Source organism: Anoplopoma fimbria, chromosome 16, assembly GCF_027596085.1.
Source record: "Anoplopoma fimbria isolate UVic2021 breed Golden Eagle Sablefish chromosome 16, Afim_UVic_2022, whole genome shotgun sequence".
NCBI lineage: Eukaryota > Metazoa > Chordata > Actinopteri > Perciformes > Anoplopomatidae > Anoplopoma > Anoplopoma fimbria.
The window spans coordinates 14,103,660-14,124,688 of NC_072464.1; the positions used below are offsets into that span (position 1 = coordinate 14,103,660).

Consider the following 21,029-nt stretch of genomic DNA (forward strand, 5'->3'; position numbering starts at 1 on the left):
GAAGCAAAACAGTGATTGTGATTAGTCCCGGGCGCTGTTCAAACACTAATGAAATGTATTCAGCGAGGAAATAGGAAATGGGCAGCAAATGAGAAAACCGTGTAGAATTAATATTCCCAGTGCATATGTATAACTATAACCCTTTAGGCTTTTCTGACAGGATTGACAATAAAAGACTAATGACCATTGCAGAAATTCACTCAGTTCCACTATGCATTAAATAAGCCATGAAATACATTAGTATATTCAATTCATTATCAGGTCTCTGGTGAAAATCCTTCACTAACAAAGACCAAAGGGGTCTGAGAGAGATCCTTCCGCTCCACATCACTGACGGTGGTGTGTGTGTGAGTGGGCAGACATAGCTTAGACAAATATTAAAATAAGAATACGCCTTAGGCTGCCCATTAGTGTGAGCTTGCTTGAAACGCCTCATGTTAGCGATGATTATTGAGGAAATGTAAAACATGCTTGAACTGCACTACACACACAAACACACATTTAACAGACCACCATATAAAAAGATACACACACTTTCTGCCAATATTAAGTAATTAAAAAGCACTTAGTGGAACAGTAAAGCCTTACTTATATCACATATGTCACTATTTACTGTCTAAATCCATGGGATACTGAGCAGAACTGTCTTATCCACTATCGTTTAGTGTAGACCTCATAAACCAAACCAAGAAACAAGCCAAGCAGAGGGGTAAATATGTCTAATAGTGCTTATTGATTACTGTCTGGTTTAGTCAGGGTCAAACAGGAACAGGAATTATCGAAGGTTGTTCCAAACCTGTAGAGAGGACACCTAATTAAGTCTATTTATTTTGGTATTGAAGGAAATCCAAAGCAGCGAGTATAAGATAAAATAAGATAATCCTTTATTCGTCCCACAGCAGGGAAATTTGAAAACTAAAAACAAAACAAGTGCAATAAATAATCAAACAGTAAAGGTATAATAAAAGAGTAAAACGTTAAAAACAACAAATGCTCATGCACATACACATTATTGCACATATGCGGTCGGAAATAATATTTATTTTGCTCATAAATACACTGATACTGATACTGATCTTAATATCCACAGCAACAAGTGTCCCCTAGATGGTAGGTGGCAGTTTAGGTCCACTCCGGTACAGTAAAACTTGAGTGAGCACTGATTTGTTGCTCCTTAATTGTTTGTTTTAACAGTCTATATGAACTGAACGCATGCACACTTGGTTAAAATGGACAGCAAAAACAGATTTTTGTTAGGAAGAGGGACATTCATTAGTGTTTGAGTTGACATACCTGCATTTCTCCAAGGCAGGGACTTCTCAGACGAGCTGCATGGGAGAAAACAGGGAGGGAGAGGGAGAAGTGAATACATGCACTACAAACCAGATACACCATGCTGAAAGACATGTGTGAAATCATCTGGAAGAGACACCTTTCAGCCTCATGTACTTTTTCCTTGGGCCTTTCACAACAGGTTCACAGATGGTAATCGCTGTTTGAGATAAACAGCTAGGAGATTCAGAGATACACTGCCTAAGAGCATGTTTCCAACTCAGATGTAAGGTCCATTCCTGTCATCTTTGTTTATCAAAACCTAAAGGTGCCTTTGTGGACAGCTAGTGTTTTGTTTGAGGACCCATCAGCAGGAAGAGAAATTCTATAACTGTGGGACTGGAAGCAGTTTTTCCATCTCACACTTTAATAAGCCAAAAAGTACAAAAGGCCAGAGGATTGAATGCATCCTGATGGGAGCTGGAACTGAGCACAGAGATGTGAGGCAAGCTACTAGAAAAAAATCATAAGTAATCATACAGTATATTCACACACACACACACACACACACACACACACACACACACACACACTGAGTGTATAAGCTCACAGTATCCTGACATCCTAAAGTGACCCTGACATGCATGCCGTATATATTCCTCCACAGAGAGAAATCCAGAGATACTCAGTCTCCAGAGAATAATGTGGCAGAAAAATGGTCGAGCCAGAGGGCGATCACAGTCTGTAACTTCTCAGCCACAACTACCAATACCAAGCAGCAAATACAGATAGGATCTAGTGACGGAGTGTGTCTGTGTGACGTGTGTGTGTGTGTGTGTGTGTGTGTGTGTGTGTGGGGGGGGGGGGATCGTTGATGAATCGGCCTCGGTCAATAGTTGAGGGATCATTCTTAATGGCACGATAAGAGCAGGAAAGCATCAGACCAAGTTCCCAGTAGACTATGGACAAACTCCGTTCAATTCATTGGGAAACGTGAGATTTTTTTGTGAAGAAACATCCCCTAGACCTGAACCCACTAGTACTGGGGGGGGGGGGGGCACAAGTTTCCCATACAACCAAATAAGGGAGCAGGCTGTGAGGGGAATAGTTTCTGCCATTTTTCCATGATAAATAAAACAGGCCAGCTTTTGCAACTGCATTGTTTAATTTATAGTTGACACAAGGGGTTAACAGAAACCTACCTAGAAACCTACAGTGAATATTTGGATTAATAGATGATTCCATCCGCTGATATCATCGCAATGTTTGGCCCATGGATTGTGCATAACAAGACTATCTTATTTCCCGGTCTTTAGCTGATGTTGCGACTGCTGCTGTTTTTCCATCTTAGGTGACACTCTGTGAGCTTTAAGAAGCACGACTCTCAGAATTTTAATGAGCACGTAGGCAATTAAAAAGAAGAAGTTGGTGGAGCTGTGCTCCACTGAAGCATGGCAGATGAAGTAAAAGAATGGTGACCATAATGATGATGCACCATGCGTGCTGCATGCCGACCGGCTGGCTGGAAGAAGGCAGCGTAAAGAGATTGTAAAACTGCCGATAAACAGCGGGCCTAAACCCGACAGGACCCTTTATTTCCCATCAACCCCTTTGGCCGGGAGGAGGTTGCATCTTTTAGGAGTTTTGCCAGAGGTCAGGTTTGATGAGCACACCCTGTGTGCTTGTAGAAATGAAGGGAGCGGTCAACTCTGGAGGTGTCATGAAAATGTAATGACTCCCATAACAACCCTTAAGTGCACCATCACCTCTGCCACTGTCCCACTGAGCTATTGAGCCAAGCAGTGTGAACTCAATGGTTAAAGCTAATCCCCATTCACACACAAATGTCCAGTGACAGCCCTTTTATTTGTCCTTCTCTGTCTGTCTTTACCTTTAAAAGGTGTGAAAATGATGTTGCATGTTTTTTTTTTAAAGAGTCCCTAGGGGGTGGTGGATGGATACATGCCCCCCCAGGGGGGAAAGTGTCCGCGTTTTAAATGAGATTACATCTTTCGTCAGTCACCTGATTTCTGAAACATCATAGAAATGGGAAACTTGTATCTTTATAAAAAATAATATTATTAAAAAACTGGATAACAAAGCTAGATTTCCACTGAAGAGCCCTGATTATTTAAACTTGATTCAAACCGTACCACTGTTTCTGAAAGGTCTCGTTACCTTTGCATGCTAAAGGCCCAAACAACAAAAGTACTTGTATCTCTGTTGCAACAGTGAAACAAGGTGAAAGGAAAGTACTTTACCACTTCTTACTTTATAGGGTTATATCCTAAATGTAGCTGACAAAGACGCAGTAATGATTTTTTTGCTAAAACAAATACACGAGGCACTACATCAATCGGGATCCCTTGAACACAAGTGCACAGTGGAAAAAAAAAAAAGAGTCTGCTCATCAACAAGCCGCAATCAGCCTTGTCAAACAAAATGTTGCAAAACAACTGCAGACTGAAATCACTTTGATGGTAACCATAGCTTTTTTTCAACTGAACAGTCCCAGGAACTAAACCAGGAATGAAATCAGCAACTGCAATTATCACATGCAGTTCTTTGTCATTTACACGCACGCAACATTAATGCCGACATGGAAAGGGATTCATTGTTGCTGCAGTATGTAACCACAAGCAAACATCACATGAGGAGAAAAACAATCTAAAAATCTTCTTTTTATCGAATTTTGCCGTTTCCATACAGCTTTTCTAATGCAATACCTAAAAACGTGTATAAAAATGTGAAACACAGCTAATGATCATAAAATCTGTTAGTCACAACAAGCCAATGACTATTATTATTATAATTATCAGACAATTACCTTCTCACTAGAGTTCAAATCCATGTTCTATATTTAATGGTATTTGGCTTGTTTGGTCCAACTAATGCAAAAATTATTGTAATTTTCTTTTGGACGACTAAATGTTAACATGCTGGACCACTGACAATGAGGTAAATGCACTTATCCTATTCGTAGTAGTTTGTAGCACTTATTGTATTTGTATTAGTCTGTTGCAATTATTGTTTTCGTAGTAATTTGCTTCTGCACTATACTTTTGCTCTGGTTTATGCTGTAAGATGCTTGTTTAAGAAAGGAGATGCACTTATGACTTCTGGTGACTAGTAGTTCTCTTGAATACCTATGTTGAATACACTTCCTGTAAGTCGCTTTGGATAAAAGCGTCTGCTAAATGACTAATGTAATGTAATGTAAATGCTTCACAAAACAAATTTGGCTGCTGATTTTCATTGTGACTGGCACACAAAAAGAACCCTTTCATATTAGAGGCAGTCATTATATATAGGACTAAAGAAAGATTGCATAGTCCTCTGGGTTTTATTCTAAAATGTATCTTGTGCTGCCACTCAGTTTGTTAAATGTCAAGAGCTAGTGAGTGACAACCACAGGAAAGCAAATGTGTCTCCAAATATGATCATGGGCGTGGTTGGACACACTAAATTTGGGTTCTAAAACACAGAACTCTTTAAAGAGGACATGAAAGTGAAATGCCTGGCTGTGTATATTGTCAGAGATCTGTCATCTAGACCTTTTTGGCAGCACTTGAAGCGGCTCCATACCTGCACCTCTCTAAAAAGGAAGAAAGGGGAAATTGACACTCTTAGCCCTGAGTGCTGCAATCTGCTGGTAGTAGGTGGGTGTTTATGTAGTTATGCAGGCTGGAGTACAAGAATGTATCGTGCAAGCACAAAGGGGTTTTCATCCCAAAGCCAGAAGAGATCACAGAGAGCCATTACAGCACCTGTTTATACCAAGTGTCATGTATCCAGATATATCACAGTTGTATGCTGGTCCTTTTAAGATCGAGTACGGCTCAAACCTGGCCAATGGTGACCATTTGTGAAAAATATGCAAATAACACTATTCCATGTGGGCCTGGGATGGTACCAAAGGGTTTATCTTCAACTCTGCTAGTCTTAGTTAATGATATTAATATTCAGTTTTCTACATAAAGACTTTGGACAGTAATGCACTTTTAAAAAAGACAGTAAATACATTATTAATACAGCAGGGAACAAGGGAGAAATGATGGAACTGATGGGAGGAACTGTGTAATCATCAAGCCTTCAGTATGTCACTGAAGCAATCAGCGCTTTTTTTACAGTACATTCCCCTCATATGAAAGAATACTCGATATTAATAACAATCCAGTAGGATGCGATATTGGGGGGAAAAAACACTATTTATCACCATGGTAAAAAACAATTAAAAAAACAATGCTTACATCGAAGTCTCAGTTGAATATGGAGACCCTCAGTAGTAAGGGACGTACAAACATGCTGTAAGCACTTGTGTTGATGACTATATTAAAATATGGCTTCAGAGACTATGTTTAATTAAAGGTCTGACCATTATATCGTTATATGCAATCATACATCATTTTCTAATGAAGAATGTGACCAGTGTATAGGTTTCATTAGTAAAATATCCACATAATAGAGCACTATGCTGTGCTATCAAAGCCTGTGGCCTTAATGGAAGCAAAAAGGCAGAAGCAAGAGAAAAGACCATCATTTTGATAGTCCCCGAAAAATCTGACCATTAAGCAATTTCTTAAATGTCACAGTCTATTAACCTCGATTGTAATTTCCCTTGCCACTTTTAGGAATTACATTTTAACTAGCCCTAAAAGACAGTCCCACATAGTACTTGTTTAATTAAGTGCAACTGAAATCAGTGATGCCTGAATGAATGTCACGCATCACGCATTTCAAACCATGTTGCTATGACTTTTACGAAGAAATGCAGACATACATGTTTTTACAGATTATGTCTATCTAAATATTCAACCTTGATGTTATATTCTGCAGTATTGTTCTTTTTGGACAACTACCAGTATTTAATCATACAGATGTTATTGGCCAAAGCCTTGCAGTCCTGCATATCACTGTATCACCTCATCTTCTGTATCTTTGTCAAATGAAATTGAGGTAAACATTCAAGCCCATGTAACGGCATAACACTGGTGCCAACCCCTGTACACAGGAGTTCTGTGAAGCCCATTGGGATATTGTATGTGGTATTGAGCTGTACCAATGAACCTGACATGTCTGAGCCACAGCACACAGGACAGAATGTGTGGTCACTGAGGTGTGACGATGAAGCCTGCTAGTCTGTTAGCTGATGAAATGGGAGTGAGTTCCCGGTACAAACTCAGAAGCTCCCCACTCCTTTAATGCTGATAGCAGCGCTTCACTGAGCAAACAGCGCTCCACTATCATGCACACTCACAAACACATTCTGTCACTGATAAACATAGGCTTAATATTTCCCCTACAAAGACTGTTTGTTTACATTTTCATTTCATCTTAACATAAAAGTGATATGAGTAAATTAGCCAGGACAAAAGCCTGCAGATTCAAATTAGTAACAGCGACAACCGTTATTTCTGATAAGCCAAGATAACACTGGAGCAATTCTGTCCATTTCTAAATAAAAGGACAGGAGGGGGACATTTTCAGATTCACAGTCCAATCATATTTGAGAAAAACTGGGATGCTCCATCACTATGCCATAAGGTTACACTACGGAATATGGTCACCGCTGTGAAGGATGAAAACGCCATGTGTTGGATTGTGGCTCTCTATCTATGTGTGTGTGTGTGTGTGTGTGTGTGTGTGTGTGTGTGTGTGTGTGTGTGTGTGTGTGTGTGTGTGTGTGTGTGTGTGTGTGTGTGCATCTTCTCATTACCTGCTGCTACCAGCGCCTGGCGACTCGGCCCCGAGTCTGCATCTTTCCAGCTGATTGGCCACAATCTGCCTTTCCACTTCCAGCTCCCTGGTTAGCCGCTCAAACTGGAGCTCCTATGTATAAACACACACACACACACACACACACACACGCACGCACGCACGCACACCAAAAGACAAGGGACATTCTCATCAGAGAGAGCTTTACGTACTTCGAAATGACAAATGTGAAGTCAATACTAGGGAGACAGGATGACAGTTTGACAGCTAGCTCCTACAGTGTTGTTCTTCATCACGGCATGTAGGTTAATGATGATACAAAATAGAAGCTTAAGGCACTGTAAACAAGCTAAATCCAAATATAAATGTTAGCTCACAAGTAGGTTAAAAAAAAAAAAAAAAAAAAAGACCATGTACATTCACACACACACACACACACACACACACACACACACACACACACACACACACACACACACACACACACACACACACACACACACACACACACACACACACACACACACACACACACACACACACACACACACACACTTTATGGTACAGCCATTTCTCCAGCCCACACAGAGAGATAAGCACCACTTCAGTGGGTGATATTTAGCCTTGGTGGCACTGTTCCTATGGGAGTCGAGTAGAAATCAGCATTTGACTAATTATCTAGCCTGAGCGAGGCCATTACTTGCAAAGCTCTCTAGCTCTGAGCACTGCATCATGACACTCATAAGATACACACAGGGGCTTTTGTACACATAAAAATGATTGCACACACACACACACACACACACCCCACACACACACACATACTAATTTACATACCTTCCACCCTTTTCCACTAAAATTAGACCGTATATACAGATTTATTTAACACGGAAAAACACGCTAATAACAGGCGATGGAATCATTTGCCATGGGCAGTAGACGGGTAACTCTTCCTGTTTTTTTCTTGTGTGACACGTTCAACATCATGGATGCACCAGTAGCAGTGTAAATGTTACTGCGAACTTCTGTTTTTATTTCTGTTGTTTATTCAGTCTCTCTATCAAATTCTCACAACCAGAGTTTGTGATTGTTGGAACAGTGGAAAGACTAAAAGATGTTTTGTTTCTTGTCTGAATAGAGTCCGGTGGCTTTGAGGAGAGCATAGTAATTATATCTTTTTGTACCTTAATAAATAATAAAACATTTTCAAATACCTGTTGATGTTATTTACAACGTGCCTCACATAGTGACAAATACCTGTGACTACTGCAGAGTAATTTGTCCTAGGAATAAATGCCAATTGTTACCTTTCTCACTAAAGACGAAAGCCAGATGTTAGCTGTCTTTTGACCAGTGTGAAAGGGGCTGTAGAAATACCTTTTATATCCACCTATACCACTACCCACGGCAGCATAAAGAGAAAATTCATACCAGCACAGACACTCGTGTTTTTCCTGCAAAAAAGGCCTCACTCACCCAATCTCCACATGGCAGGATCCTCGCCCTGCCTGCTATCCTTAGCAGACCCATGTAATGTCCATTACCATGGTCAATTAAGTTTACAGTCAGCTGCATTCACACACAGACACACACACAGACCCACTCTCAGCTTCTCTTGTGACCTCTGAGGAAGTTTGGCCACTCTACGACTCTAAGACCAGCCTCCTTTCCACACCTACAGTTGAATGTTCCCTGAGGGTACACTGAAATTTCCCTTTACATTGTAGACATGCTCCACTCACCCCTCCCCCATGCTGCTGCTGCTGTTCACCCTCCACTGCTCTCCTCTCCTCTACCTCAGTTGCAGATATATGAAGCTTAACTGCAGTGAGAGGGAGCATGCGGGAGGGAAAGCTGTTAAGTCTTATTTTCTTAATGGCATTTTTTTCCAGCTCGCTGACATACCCGTGCAGTGCTATGAGCAACAATGATTATATCTTGTGCTGCAGGAAAATAAGATAAGATAAGATAATCCTTTATTAGTCCCGCAGCGGGTTTGCAATAAGATAAGATAAGATAGAACTTTATTCATATAAAAAAAAAAAAAAAAAATGCTGGATGGTGAGGATGCTGGATTGTGAAATGAGCATCCAACGTATTATTACATAGAGTAAAAGTACAGCCTGGTATGGAACAATTGATTGTTTACCTTCTGTCGTGGTGGAGGTGTGTTGGTTTGCACAGTAAAAGCCTGCAGCTCACAGTCAATGTCCGTGGCTGTATCCTCTGGTAACATTCACCTTTTGCAATAATCAAACTCAGCTCACTGACTTTACGACGCAGAATATGTCCAAATCTTGATGCGTAAACCAATTTTTTCGGAACAAATAGTGCTGCTAACAAAGCAGCGCTAATCTTCATGACAAATAAAATGCGTTTTATGTAGCTGCCTCTCATTAAAAGCTTGGCAGGGGTTCCTGGTGGAAAGCTTGTAATGTGGAGCAGCAGCAGGAAAAGTTAGGTTTGCATTAGCTTTTACTAAGAAAAAATTGTAGGAAACTCAAATATATATATATAAATATATAAATATAAATATATATATATATATATTTTTTTTTTTAGTTACCTACAAAAACTAATTTCAGCCATTTCTGTCAATGTAATAATCTTGGTTGAAAATTCACTTACTGCTTGATATTTGGCTACGTATAACCGAATTCCTCAAATATAATTGGCCTTCAAGCAGTCACTTGCTATTGGAGAAACACTCTAGAAAGCAGCGTAATTCCTCTGTTTATCAAAAAATGATTGAGCAAGTTACATTTTAACTTTCCGATCATTATCCCAATCATTTAAATCGGCCAGCACAGGTCAGATTCCCGAGGAAATATCAAGGATCATCCCAACGCCTGCTTACTCCTGATACATGAAACACACCCACAAGCTAGCAGAGTGCAGATCACAGCTCCAGGAGGAGGACAGAGATAGAGTGGCCACAACACAGATTTACTTAGAAGAAGAAATGAGCCATAAATCCTCTTTGTGCCACTTAAACCCTTCTGAGGGTTTATCAGTCCTGTTCCCATTCTTACTCACTACAGATGTGGCTCAGTGATCAAAATACAGAAATGTATTTCTAAATATGTGCAGAATGTCAAGGTGGAGAGGGACTTACTCAATTCATGGGCAACTTTTAACACATTCATTTTAAGAAATTTGCCAGATATGTCTTGAGATCGGAACTCTTGGTTGTGCACACACTCCTCATAGAAATACACACAGAGCCTAAAGTTCATAAACAATATGGACTGTTCTTGCCGAGCTCCAGAGAGAGAGAGAGATGATTCAACACAGTCTACTTGATACAAATCTGGAATTCCTCCAGTATGTGATTCTGCCACCAATGTGCAAGAGAGAGAACATAAGGTGGAAGTGACAAGAGAGGGGTCTAATCCATATGGACACCCACAGACAACAGGAAGGAGAGAGAGAACATTTGAACATTCAAATATTTGAATACAGTTCATCCCCACTAGATATGTCAGTCTGGGAGCACTGGGCCATTGTAGACGACTGTAAATGGAACAAATGCGGTATAAATATGGATTTTCACTCAGCATCACACAAACACTCATATATACAACTAAAAGATCAAATTAATCCTCCATGTACAAAGCTTATAATTACTGTATGCGAGTCATGTATGAATCTGTAGCACATGCTTATGGGGAAAAAAAAGATAATTAACACTATCTAAATGAAGACGGCGATTTCCTGCTCCTGCAAATGTCACTATTCTTGGCCCACCATTTCTTTTAAGCTCATAATCCAATTGTTTTGTTTAGCAGCGTGTCGGCTTCTCAAGTCCGGCAACTTCATCTAATGCAACAGAAGAGAAATAAACAGCTCTGCCTTTCTTTATACCTTCACACAACAATTGGCTAGCCTTCAATCAGGCCGATTAGATGGTCTGTGATATTGATCAAGCACAGCGGAGAGAGACATCTGTTGCAGCCATAAGGCAGTATAAGTCTCTGTCACTAGTGATATTCAAAGCTCCTCCAGGGCTACAGCGGGCGGGCATCTTGCCTGTATGCCCGGCCCAACCCGCTGTTTTCTGACTCTGGAGAGGCATGGAGGAAGTCCAAAGCTTCCTGCATGGAGCTCTGTCCTGCAGGCCTTTCCTATCGCTTCACAAATTGGTTGCAGCCGTTAATAGTTTTAGAATCACTGTGTCGTAATTCTTTTTTTTGTAATATACTTTAATGCAGATTTATTTAGTTGTTTTCATTGAGTTGCTTTTCTTTTTTTTATTGGAGCAAAATTTCCATCGGTAAGGATGGCTGACTTTTCAGAAGCTGGAATATGGCAAAGGTAAGGAGGCTTACTCTTAACCATGAAACAACAATGCAGCCTTTTCGTCATGCGGAGTTTACTGGCCTCTCAGATGGCATCACGGATTACTGTCATGCCTCTTAACGGTCACATCCTCAGGCTTTCCTTAGCAAAAAGAAAGGTTCTAAAGCTCGTAATCTCTCACAAACATTTCAATAGACTTTCCTTATTGCCAACGACTCATTGAGACTATTATGAATAAGGATATATCTATAATGGATCATGTGATAGCACAAAGCTATGTGCCAAAGTGGACCCTGGTCTGATGAAACAGGGACAAGGATCAAACTTCTTAGTGGGGCTCATATTAGCCATGGAGAAGGAATACTCTCTACTCAGTGTAATTCATTCCAGGCTTGGCCCCGACAAAGAATAGGACATATCTATTCACCATAACAGTCCACTAAGTCAGACTGAGCACAGTAGCATGGTCGTTAAGCGAGACCTATGCTTATTTAACGAGTATGGGTGCAGCCTTGGTTGGTAGGACATAAACAATGGGCTGACAGCTTTTCTGTACCAACAAGGCTACAAACGCCTTTATTTGACATAACAATGAGCCTGTTGGGCCTGGTCTGCCTTTAGTCCCAGAGCTGAATCAGATCCTGTCCCCTTGTGTCCTCAGACGGGCCCTAACGAAACAGATGACACATGGAAGCGGGCCCAGCTACCAATATACAGGCTCCCTTGTCATCTTTATGGATGCTGACAGTACAGGACCCATCTGAAATGCCTGAAGTGGCTTCTGCCCGCTGCTGGTTCAGCACATGAACGCTGGTGCAGCATAGATAAGCGAGGGAGCTTACGCACACATAACCCCTAAATGTCATGCAGCTATATTAACATACCATACACATACAGCCCATCTACACCGTCGTGTATTGGTTTTTAATCAATAATTAACATATTTACAGTATATGCGCTGTGTTTAAACATAAATGTAGTCACATATCTTTCTCCTGTTAGATATTTGTGTGAAATTGACATAATTAGCATATGCATTTTGAGTTATGGCCAAAAATGTGCTTTCGTGAGCTTTTACCGCCAAATTCTAATCAGTTCAACCTGGAGTCCAAATAGACATTTGTGCCAAATTAAAGAATTTCATGAGAATTCACATTTACAAGAATGGACTCTAGGGACGGACGACCTGATAATATAATGCTTCCTGCCAGGGCTGTCTCCAGGTTTGAGACCTAATAAATTGTAATATATCGCCTTGCTGACAGAATACTTGAATTGAGTACAGAAAGACAGTACTTTGGCATAATCTAGCGATCAAGAATACAACCGTATATTCAGGACCTTCCCTAGATTTTTTGTGGTAGTAGAAACCATCCAAAAGAGATGTTTCTGACTCTTACACAAACTCAGCAATCAATCGAAGCTCTTTAAGAAAAGACAGATTGTCAGTGACGCAATGAAAAGTCTCTCCGCATTACAAAAGTTTCAGACATCGTTCACACAAAAATTGGTCAACCAGCACACTTTTGAACTGTTGCGTAATTTCCTCATCAATTCATTCAATTGGACAACCAAAGTAAATGTAACATGCGTCAGCATATACTGTACCCCGCTTTGTTTTTGGCATGTTTTTCTGCTTACAACTTTCAATTCTGGGGAACATGAATACATTATTCAATACATTTTAATGCATATCTAATGCTTTGTTGAGCAGGTTCCGTTTCTAGATTGATTATGGAAGAATTTTCTCTCCTAAGTCAAAATGAAATATTATGATACACAGGATTTCATTCTGCTACACCTTTGCATGTATTTTTCCAGAGTAAAATTTCTTGCATCACATATTTTGACTTGAAAAGTCAGTCAACACCCATACCTCGTCCAAAATCGCTCCACTCGCTTACGGCTGTATAATTTGTACGTCTAAAGCAGATGTAACACTATATTTATTGTTCACAAAACGCAGACCTAGATTGGTGATGCCATCTCTCTGACTGTCATGTCTGGACAGGAATACATGTACGTGTGAGATCCACCATTCATACAAGCTAGTTACTGAACAGATGCATCATTTCACCTCCTGTATGTAAAATAAGAAACCTACAGCGTCATACATGCCACATATGTTAAATTAGGATAATGTAATGCTGCGTTAGTGATGTGTGAAATTGTGCTTGGTAACTCAACACCTTCCTTTATGTGACAGAATAATAATTGTGAGCAATACATCAGAGGAATTGCTGCCTAATCCTTGGTAGTGAGAGCCCAAATCCCACTATTAATTAAGTCTTGAGATCTTATCCTTAATAGTTCCCGTTAGCCTGAGCGCCGCCCTTGTGAATCTGTGGCAAAGTGTGTTTTGGTATTGCTGTGAATTTGGCCTGGAGAGATACGGCTGCATGTTAATTTGTGATGTTCAGATCCATTCTGCGTAACTAGTTCGGATGGCTTTTACTCAAAGATGAGAATCTCCCAGAAATATGTTTGTTCATTAAGTGGCAATGAGGCCTGACAGCTCCTCATCCTCACTGCAGTGTTGCAGACCCGTTCCAACGAGAGCCCAACACTGTTGCGCAGTGGGAGAACGACAGCAGAGGTTAAAGGATTTTCTGCAGCAGCGGGGACAGTAAAGCAGGCCTGAGGTGTGAGCGAAAAGAACAGGTCTAAGAACAAGCTGTGTGACCAGACCTGAAGGAACCACGCAGCGCAATTACTTGCAAAAACTGCCACAAAGTCACCTTGTTAAAATACTACGGTTTGAGGAAACTGGCTGCAGCGTCATGCCACCATAGCAAAATTATAATAACCACTTTGGATAGGGAGGCATTTAAAAATACTGTAAAATGGCCAGAGTGTGCAGCAGCTATAGGTGAATCAGAGGGAGGAAATTGCTTTAGCACCCACAGCTGCACCAGAGCTGTTCTACTGTATAAGCTGATAATGTGACAAGAGGCCACAAAAAAAACTGAAAACATCATTCACTCTCAGATAATGGAAAAGCAAGTTTACAATAGAGTATAATTTATGCCAGGATTTCTAATGCTGCATTACAAGCATTTATAGCAGGAAATTTGCAGATCAGCAGCTAAAATTATTTTTTTAATTCTTCTATCGAAAGAAAATTTGCATACTGCAGTTGTTTACAGACATGGAATTTAAGGTGAAAGCAGGATAAATACTGTTAGAAAATTGATTTACTGCTGGCTTCCCATGTCCAATAATGTTGTACCACTACACTTTAACTGCTTATGATTCTGTGTTCAACAAAATATAGTTTATTACATTGATCATTGGTGGAAATTCCTTTGTCAATATTAATATTTACAAAAACTAAAAACTAAATCACATGTACAGATAGAAAACAAGCTTAAAATCTAAGATAAAGTGGTTTCAAGTGGTATGCAAAAAAAAACATTTTAAGGATGATCTCCGACTCAAACATTGCGCTTAAAGCATTGCACCAAAAAAACAGGACAATTGGAATGTGACCTGGAGTACTCAGATTACTCAGTGAAAGACAAGTTGTTGCAAACACTGACTACAACATTGTTCACCAGACCTCATTACTCGAAAAACGATTTCATGTTGGTGGCATTTAAAATAAAACATGATGCTGACACGGAGGAGTGGGAACCTGAGAACATCGTTTTTCATATATTTGAGCATGAAAAGGAAATCACAATTTGGCTTGATAGTTAAAATGCCATTATAGAAACTGTCATTGGTGCATTGAATGCTAAATGAAAGGAGCTGTCATCAGCATTAGCAAGTTAAGCAGCCGGCACTTGCCACGCTGAGATTGACAACGAAAGAAAGACCGTCAATAACAAAGACATAGATGAGAGACTGTGCGAGGGCGAGAGCAAAAGAAACATCGTGTCAGTGCTCAACAGATCCAACAATAATCTTAAAATTTGTGGATTTTTCCCATTTTTAGATTTATTTGTTTAAAGAATAAAACAAAGAAGCAGAAACACAACAAGAAAAGAAAGAAGCAAGTTGTGGAGGTAACATATAGGAAGAATTTCACCCCAATAAAAATGATAAGCAAATCCAAAAGTCCTATATTGAACAAAAGTAAATCTTGTAAGCGAGGTGTGACTGTTACAGGTGGTTTGGGGAAAAAGGATCACGTTGGAAAGAGGGCTAAATGCAAGAGCTGGTGGGTTTTCTCCCCCCTCACACTTACATCTTTATGGTAAATGCCTTTACATTTCTGCCTCATTTGCATTCAAAGCCAGACATAATTACACTCTAAAAGACAATTTATGCAGCATTGCTAGTCGAACCAATTGGCAATATGTTGCATCATTTAAAATAAATTCAATTTGTTCTGTGAATCAGTGGAAACAATTTCTCCTTTACAAAACCTTGACTTATATAATTAACCTGCTTCAAGTGCATGTGGGCACCTGATTATTGTGTTGGGTCATGTCTTTCACACACAGGCTTCTAAACCATGTGCTTCTAATGTAACAGCATCATCTTATCATTGGTGCTGTTATTAAAAGTGTAAAAGACTGAATTAAAAAAAAACAGGACTTACAGCTGTTGTTTTGTGCAGCTCCAAGCTGTTGAACCTCAACCAAAGCCCTTATGTCACACTGTTATATGATAATGCCAAGGCATAGTGGCAGACAGTAAATAAGAGTAACTCGCACACACAAAAAAAAAAGCCAATCTGTATCTCCTCCACTGGAACAAAAAACCCCAAAAGGCTGCAGCAGCGCAATCACACAGCCGAATCAATTCATGTAGACCTGTGAACGAACAATTCCACCGAGAGATCAACAGAGTCGAGTCACAAGACACAAAAGAACATTTGCTCTGGGCCAAAATGAAGAGAGTAAGCAATCTAGGGACTGTCAATCTGGAGGTTGCTGTAGTGAACAAAGACCGCAGTGACTTGTGTGATTACCTCACGATCAGTCATTTAGAGAAACTCATCTGAGGGATGTTTGGGCAGAGGACGAAACGGAGCCATAACCCTCATTGGTGATTCACCCGGTGAAGGTTCCTAAAACTTCCTCTGTGGCCGCATGCCATTCCAAGGACAGCCCAGCAGCTTTTCCACAGTGCTTCCACCTTCCTGAGCACAACTCCTGCTCCTCAGTGACCGGCTCCTCTGTGTGCACTATTGACTGTGGCATGATTACAGTGGTAATGATGATGATGATGACAGTGACGGTGATGAGTATTAACAGCCTAGTTTGGGGGGGGCGAGATCTCCCAGGGCTGGGTTCAAAAACGACAGCACTGTGCCGGGGCCAGATGCACACACGCCACTCCGTTGACGCCATGTCACATTTATCCCCTCTTCCCCTCTTCATTCTTTTCGGTTTCCCTCTGCATTGACAGCCTCCTGCCACAGTGCCTTAGAGCACCACTCACAGGTGACAGCCCCTCTGACTCTGCCTCCCTCCATCATACTCACGCTCTCTTTTGTCCTTTTCCGTTCGCTCGCCACCGTCCGCGCCCTCCCTCTGCATCGGAGCGTTTTGTCTCTCCTCCGTATATCTGAGCACGCTCCTCCACCTGCATCGCCCCCCCCAATCGGTGTCACCCTTTTTTCTCTCACGCTTGTTCTGCTCCCCCGTGGGGTAATTGCTCGGAGCCAGGCTCCGATTTTTTATGACTATAATCGAGGCCAGAATGCTTATGTCTCTAGATTTCTCCTTGCCTGTGTCACAAAGGCAGCGCTAGGGAGAGGAAGGCAGATAAGACCCGGAGGAGTGGAGAAAATCACTAGTCGATTGTAATTAGGGTCCTCATTTCTGCTATGGAGGTGGAATAGACACTATCGCCCCCGCAGAGAGAATTCAGCCTTTCTGCTGTGCTTATGGCACGGAACTGCATACATGGCAAAAAACACTGCCTTGAAGCTTGGCCCCGACCCGACTATTAACTCCTTTAGCTGGGTCACTTAGACAAAGATGACTTTGGCTTCATTGAAACGTGAGGGAGACTTGCGCTGGTATCACAAGAGGGTAATATTTCAGCCAGCTCATCAAGCTTCGAAGAGGGTGCTGGAGTTGAAGCACTCAAAGCAAGGTCAGCTCATAGGCTTGAGTCTGGCTGTGCCTGATTCGGATGAAAACGGGGTCACAGAGTGTAGCTCCGGTTTGCCAGGGAGAAGCTGGAGGCGGACAGATTTTTTCACGTGTAATCGACCCCAACAAAGTGGGAAAATTCCACTGTGGTGTTTTCATGAAGGAGCTGTGTTGAAACACCATAGTGCGGCACGCCTAAGAGGCCACATTTTTTGGCCAGGAGTGTGGTACATATAGGCATGTGCAGGCACAGCTAATAACTACTCTGAGGGCAAAGCCCCATAAAAGGGGAGGAAGAGGAGCACACCAAAACACAGCGTTTCCAGGGGCAAGAAACCACAATCCTGACTCTGGAAATGATCTGCTTACCAGCGCATAAGAGTGCAAGGACTAATTTGACACCAGACTAGCGTTTGAGGATAAATCTCTCCACAACGCAAAAAAATAGACCGCTAAATAAACTACCTCCTTTGCACATGTCTAAGGCTCTTATTGCTGTAAACAAGGGGTCGGCAATGAAGTGCTTTTTTTAAATGTTCTTGTTGATCGGTGTGCCATACCGACATTAAAGTTAAGATTAAGTGTAATTATGACACCACATCAAAACTTAAACCAAATGGTTCTGCAATTTTATTCAATCCATATAGGCAATATGTATGGCAAAAAAAAAAATCACTTATCTACCACCCTTCCACCAATCTTGTTCATCAGCAATAGGCTTAACAAATTTAGCGATGATTACTAGCCAATCAGAAGCCGAGTAGGGCGGGTTGATGATGAATGTCGCCAACAAAAACAAAACTTCCTTCATCACTCTGGATGACACCTGTCAGTGCTGTTAATCGTGGACATTAACCATGCGTTTTTTTTATCAAGGTAAAAACTGTTTATCTCTGACATTAGCACAGAAGCTTGCTGAGGGATACTGCTTCATATGTCGAGTCCTTTATGGACTTAAATGTGCAGCATTGCTGCAAAAAGCCTTGACATTTCTAGGCTTCCACTAATAACCCTTAATACGCCAACTACACACAGCAAGGTTTACTCTCTTGTCATCAAATTTGCATGTTGCAAATTTCCCCGCTGCGGGACTAATAAAGGATTATCTTATCTTATCTTATCTTATCAACTGCCATTGCCATCCCTCCCACTCTTTCTTTCCCCTCAGCAACACAAACATAACTTAAATAGGAATACTGAGAAGCCATTAAAGATGTGTGTGTACATTAAGGAGTGCTTGGTGAGGTCAAAATCGAATTTGACGCAGCTATTCCTCTCCTGGGAGATGCGGTAGGTAGCGGAGATGAGGGCAGAGAGATCATTGACATGCTCTTTAAAGACCTGACCTCACACTCATTGATGCCTGCTCAGTGGGTGCCAACAGGCTCCCTTACTAATCAACCTAAAGGCTCATGTATACTCGATTCAAAATCGAATTTGGCCTGCTCTCAAAAGGTCGCTGAATATGGTGCTGGATGCAACTGCTAGGACACTCCAACATCTACAACCTCTAAGGGGCCTCTAAGGTTTCATCTATATGCTATTTTATGTGCATTTAAATTTGTGCACAAGAACACCTGAATGGAAATGCTAAAAATGCTTTAACAAATAATTATTCTCTAGCAATAATAATGTGTTTCCTTTGAAGTAGATAGCTTTTGCCCATGAGGAAAGATATAACTTTTCTTTTCTTTGTGAGTGTGCAAACAAAACAGACTTACATGTGTTGTACATTAGAAAGAAGTGATTCTCTTGGCTTCCCAACCTGGCTTTAAGATGTCTTGCAAAGTTGTTGTTTTTTTTGTGTATCTCAGCCTTCATAAATTTGATGACATTGGCTTCTATGATCAGTCCCACCTGAAGGTGCTTACCTGAGTGAGTTACCGAATAATGTTTGAAAGAGAACTCACTTGAAACCTTGCATATTGTTTGGGTAGAAACATACCATAGACCAGTCGCATGATCTCAAACATGACCATTGTCAAAAACGTATTTCACGCCAGTTATCTTGCAGTTCGGTCTGTAAGAGACATTCTAAAGCCCTTCAACACATTCAAGTTTTTACAAAATTTCTTACCTGTCAACATCCATCTATGACCTTTGTTCATTTCAACTGATGCAAATTGTTAGTTGCTCTGCTGTTGCACAGTAGTTCAACCAGACAGGAAAGAAAATGTCAGATGTAAAAGTATGTTCTTCACACCGAATACTAAATCACTGTAGAGAGCACTCCTAATCAGACAATGAAGAGGCATTTTTTATATGCATGTAAATACACACAGTGTTAGCTCAGACAAAATGCGGTCAACCATTTTATTCATCAAACAGTTGTTAACTGCTGATGGCCGAGTGGTTAATAGCCACTTGATTGAATGTGGCCATCAACACTCAGTGAACGCCACACAGAACTCGTACCTGCACTCCTCGTCAGGCACACCAATGCGGATGCAGATTCTGATATTTGTTCCCTTCAATTTAATATCACAGTGCATCTAGTTACTATTAATGTTTTACTGTAATACGATATGCAGACATGTAAAAAACAAAAACACTGCTTCGTTATAAGGCTACCAGATTTGCTGTATTAGCACGCAACGCATTATTTCCCAAAGGTCTGCAATAACTGAAGGAGAGGAACTTAAACTGATTAAATTCAAATGTACAAAACGCGGACAATCCAGTCCTTGTGCTTCTCCCTTTCATCCTGAGACTTGATATGGGGTATTATATTCGTCATCAGTCATTGCTGAGCTTTTCATGCTCTCTATAAATCACACCTTTTAAATTTGGAGATCATAGAAAATCCTGACTTAATGAGCTTAACCTCATTGCTTGTATCATTCATACACACTTGACTTGTAGTTTAGATATTTCCAGCAGCATTTTAACGCAGCAAAATGTTAGTTGAGATGTCAACAACAAAATGCACAGATCCGTGACAAATTGTCTTAGTGAGGTGCTGTGCTACCATGAACCTCCAGAAAAGCTTCAGAGTTCTTTGGCATTACATCACACGTTTCTGGGACTTGAACGGAGGGATGAAGTTAAAATCATAATTAAAATTCATTCAGAGTAATTTCTTTGACAACAGAGTTTCACAAAAACTGTAACACTTTTAAGAAAGGAGACAAAGAAAACACTCTCATATTTTAAAATCAGATTGTATGTTTCCTGCTGCAATTTATAATAAACGAGGTCCCTTTCTGGCTCAGACGATGCTTACGGAATGTGAAGAAAAAATGTGAAGAGCTGATGATTGCACTGCCAGAGTTCTTCAATTTAATGAAAAACTAAGATTAATAACAGAAACAAACAACAAAACTCTGTTGTTTTTAAATATTCCAATAAATACCAAAGACAAAACAAAACATAAGAAACAAAAAAATTAAAATACATCTACAAGACACACAAGGACATCGTGGTTGCTGAATCCACACAAAAGTCTGTCTGGATGAGTGCAGCCGCCTCCCACTGCTTCAATTACACTAAAGATGAAACAGATAAAAAACTAGGTCTGAGATAATCCTTGAAACAACCCCCTTTGGTTAAATTAAATTTGAATAAGATAATAAATACTGAAGAGGGGGAATTTGTACAGTTCATTTTAAATTACATATACAGTTTGAGCTTTGAGTCAGGCTTGAAAAAAATGTGGTTCTTCAAAGCAAGTTGTGCAGTGCAGCAAGAACTACA

At 40.6% G+C, this 21,029-nt stretch overlaps 1 protein-coding gene across 4 annotated transcripts in view; it reads right to left on the reverse strand.

Annotated features, from left to right (window-relative positions):
- Positions 1–21,029, reverse strand: part of LOC129104279 (plakophilin-4-like) — a 72,631-nt gene that overhangs the window by 34,066 nt on the left and 17,536 nt on the right. For all 4 annotated transcript variants that reach the window (XM_054614877.1, XM_054614876.1, XM_054614875.1 and 1 more), the window contains 2 exons: positions 6,989–7,101; positions 1,294–1,328 (listed from right to left, as the gene is read on the reverse strand). In XM_054614877.1, the coding sequence (XP_054470852.1) occupies positions 1,294–1,328; positions 6,989–7,101 (148 nt within the window). The remainder of the gene's footprint in view (positions 1–1,293; positions 1,329–6,988; positions 7,102–21,029) is intronic.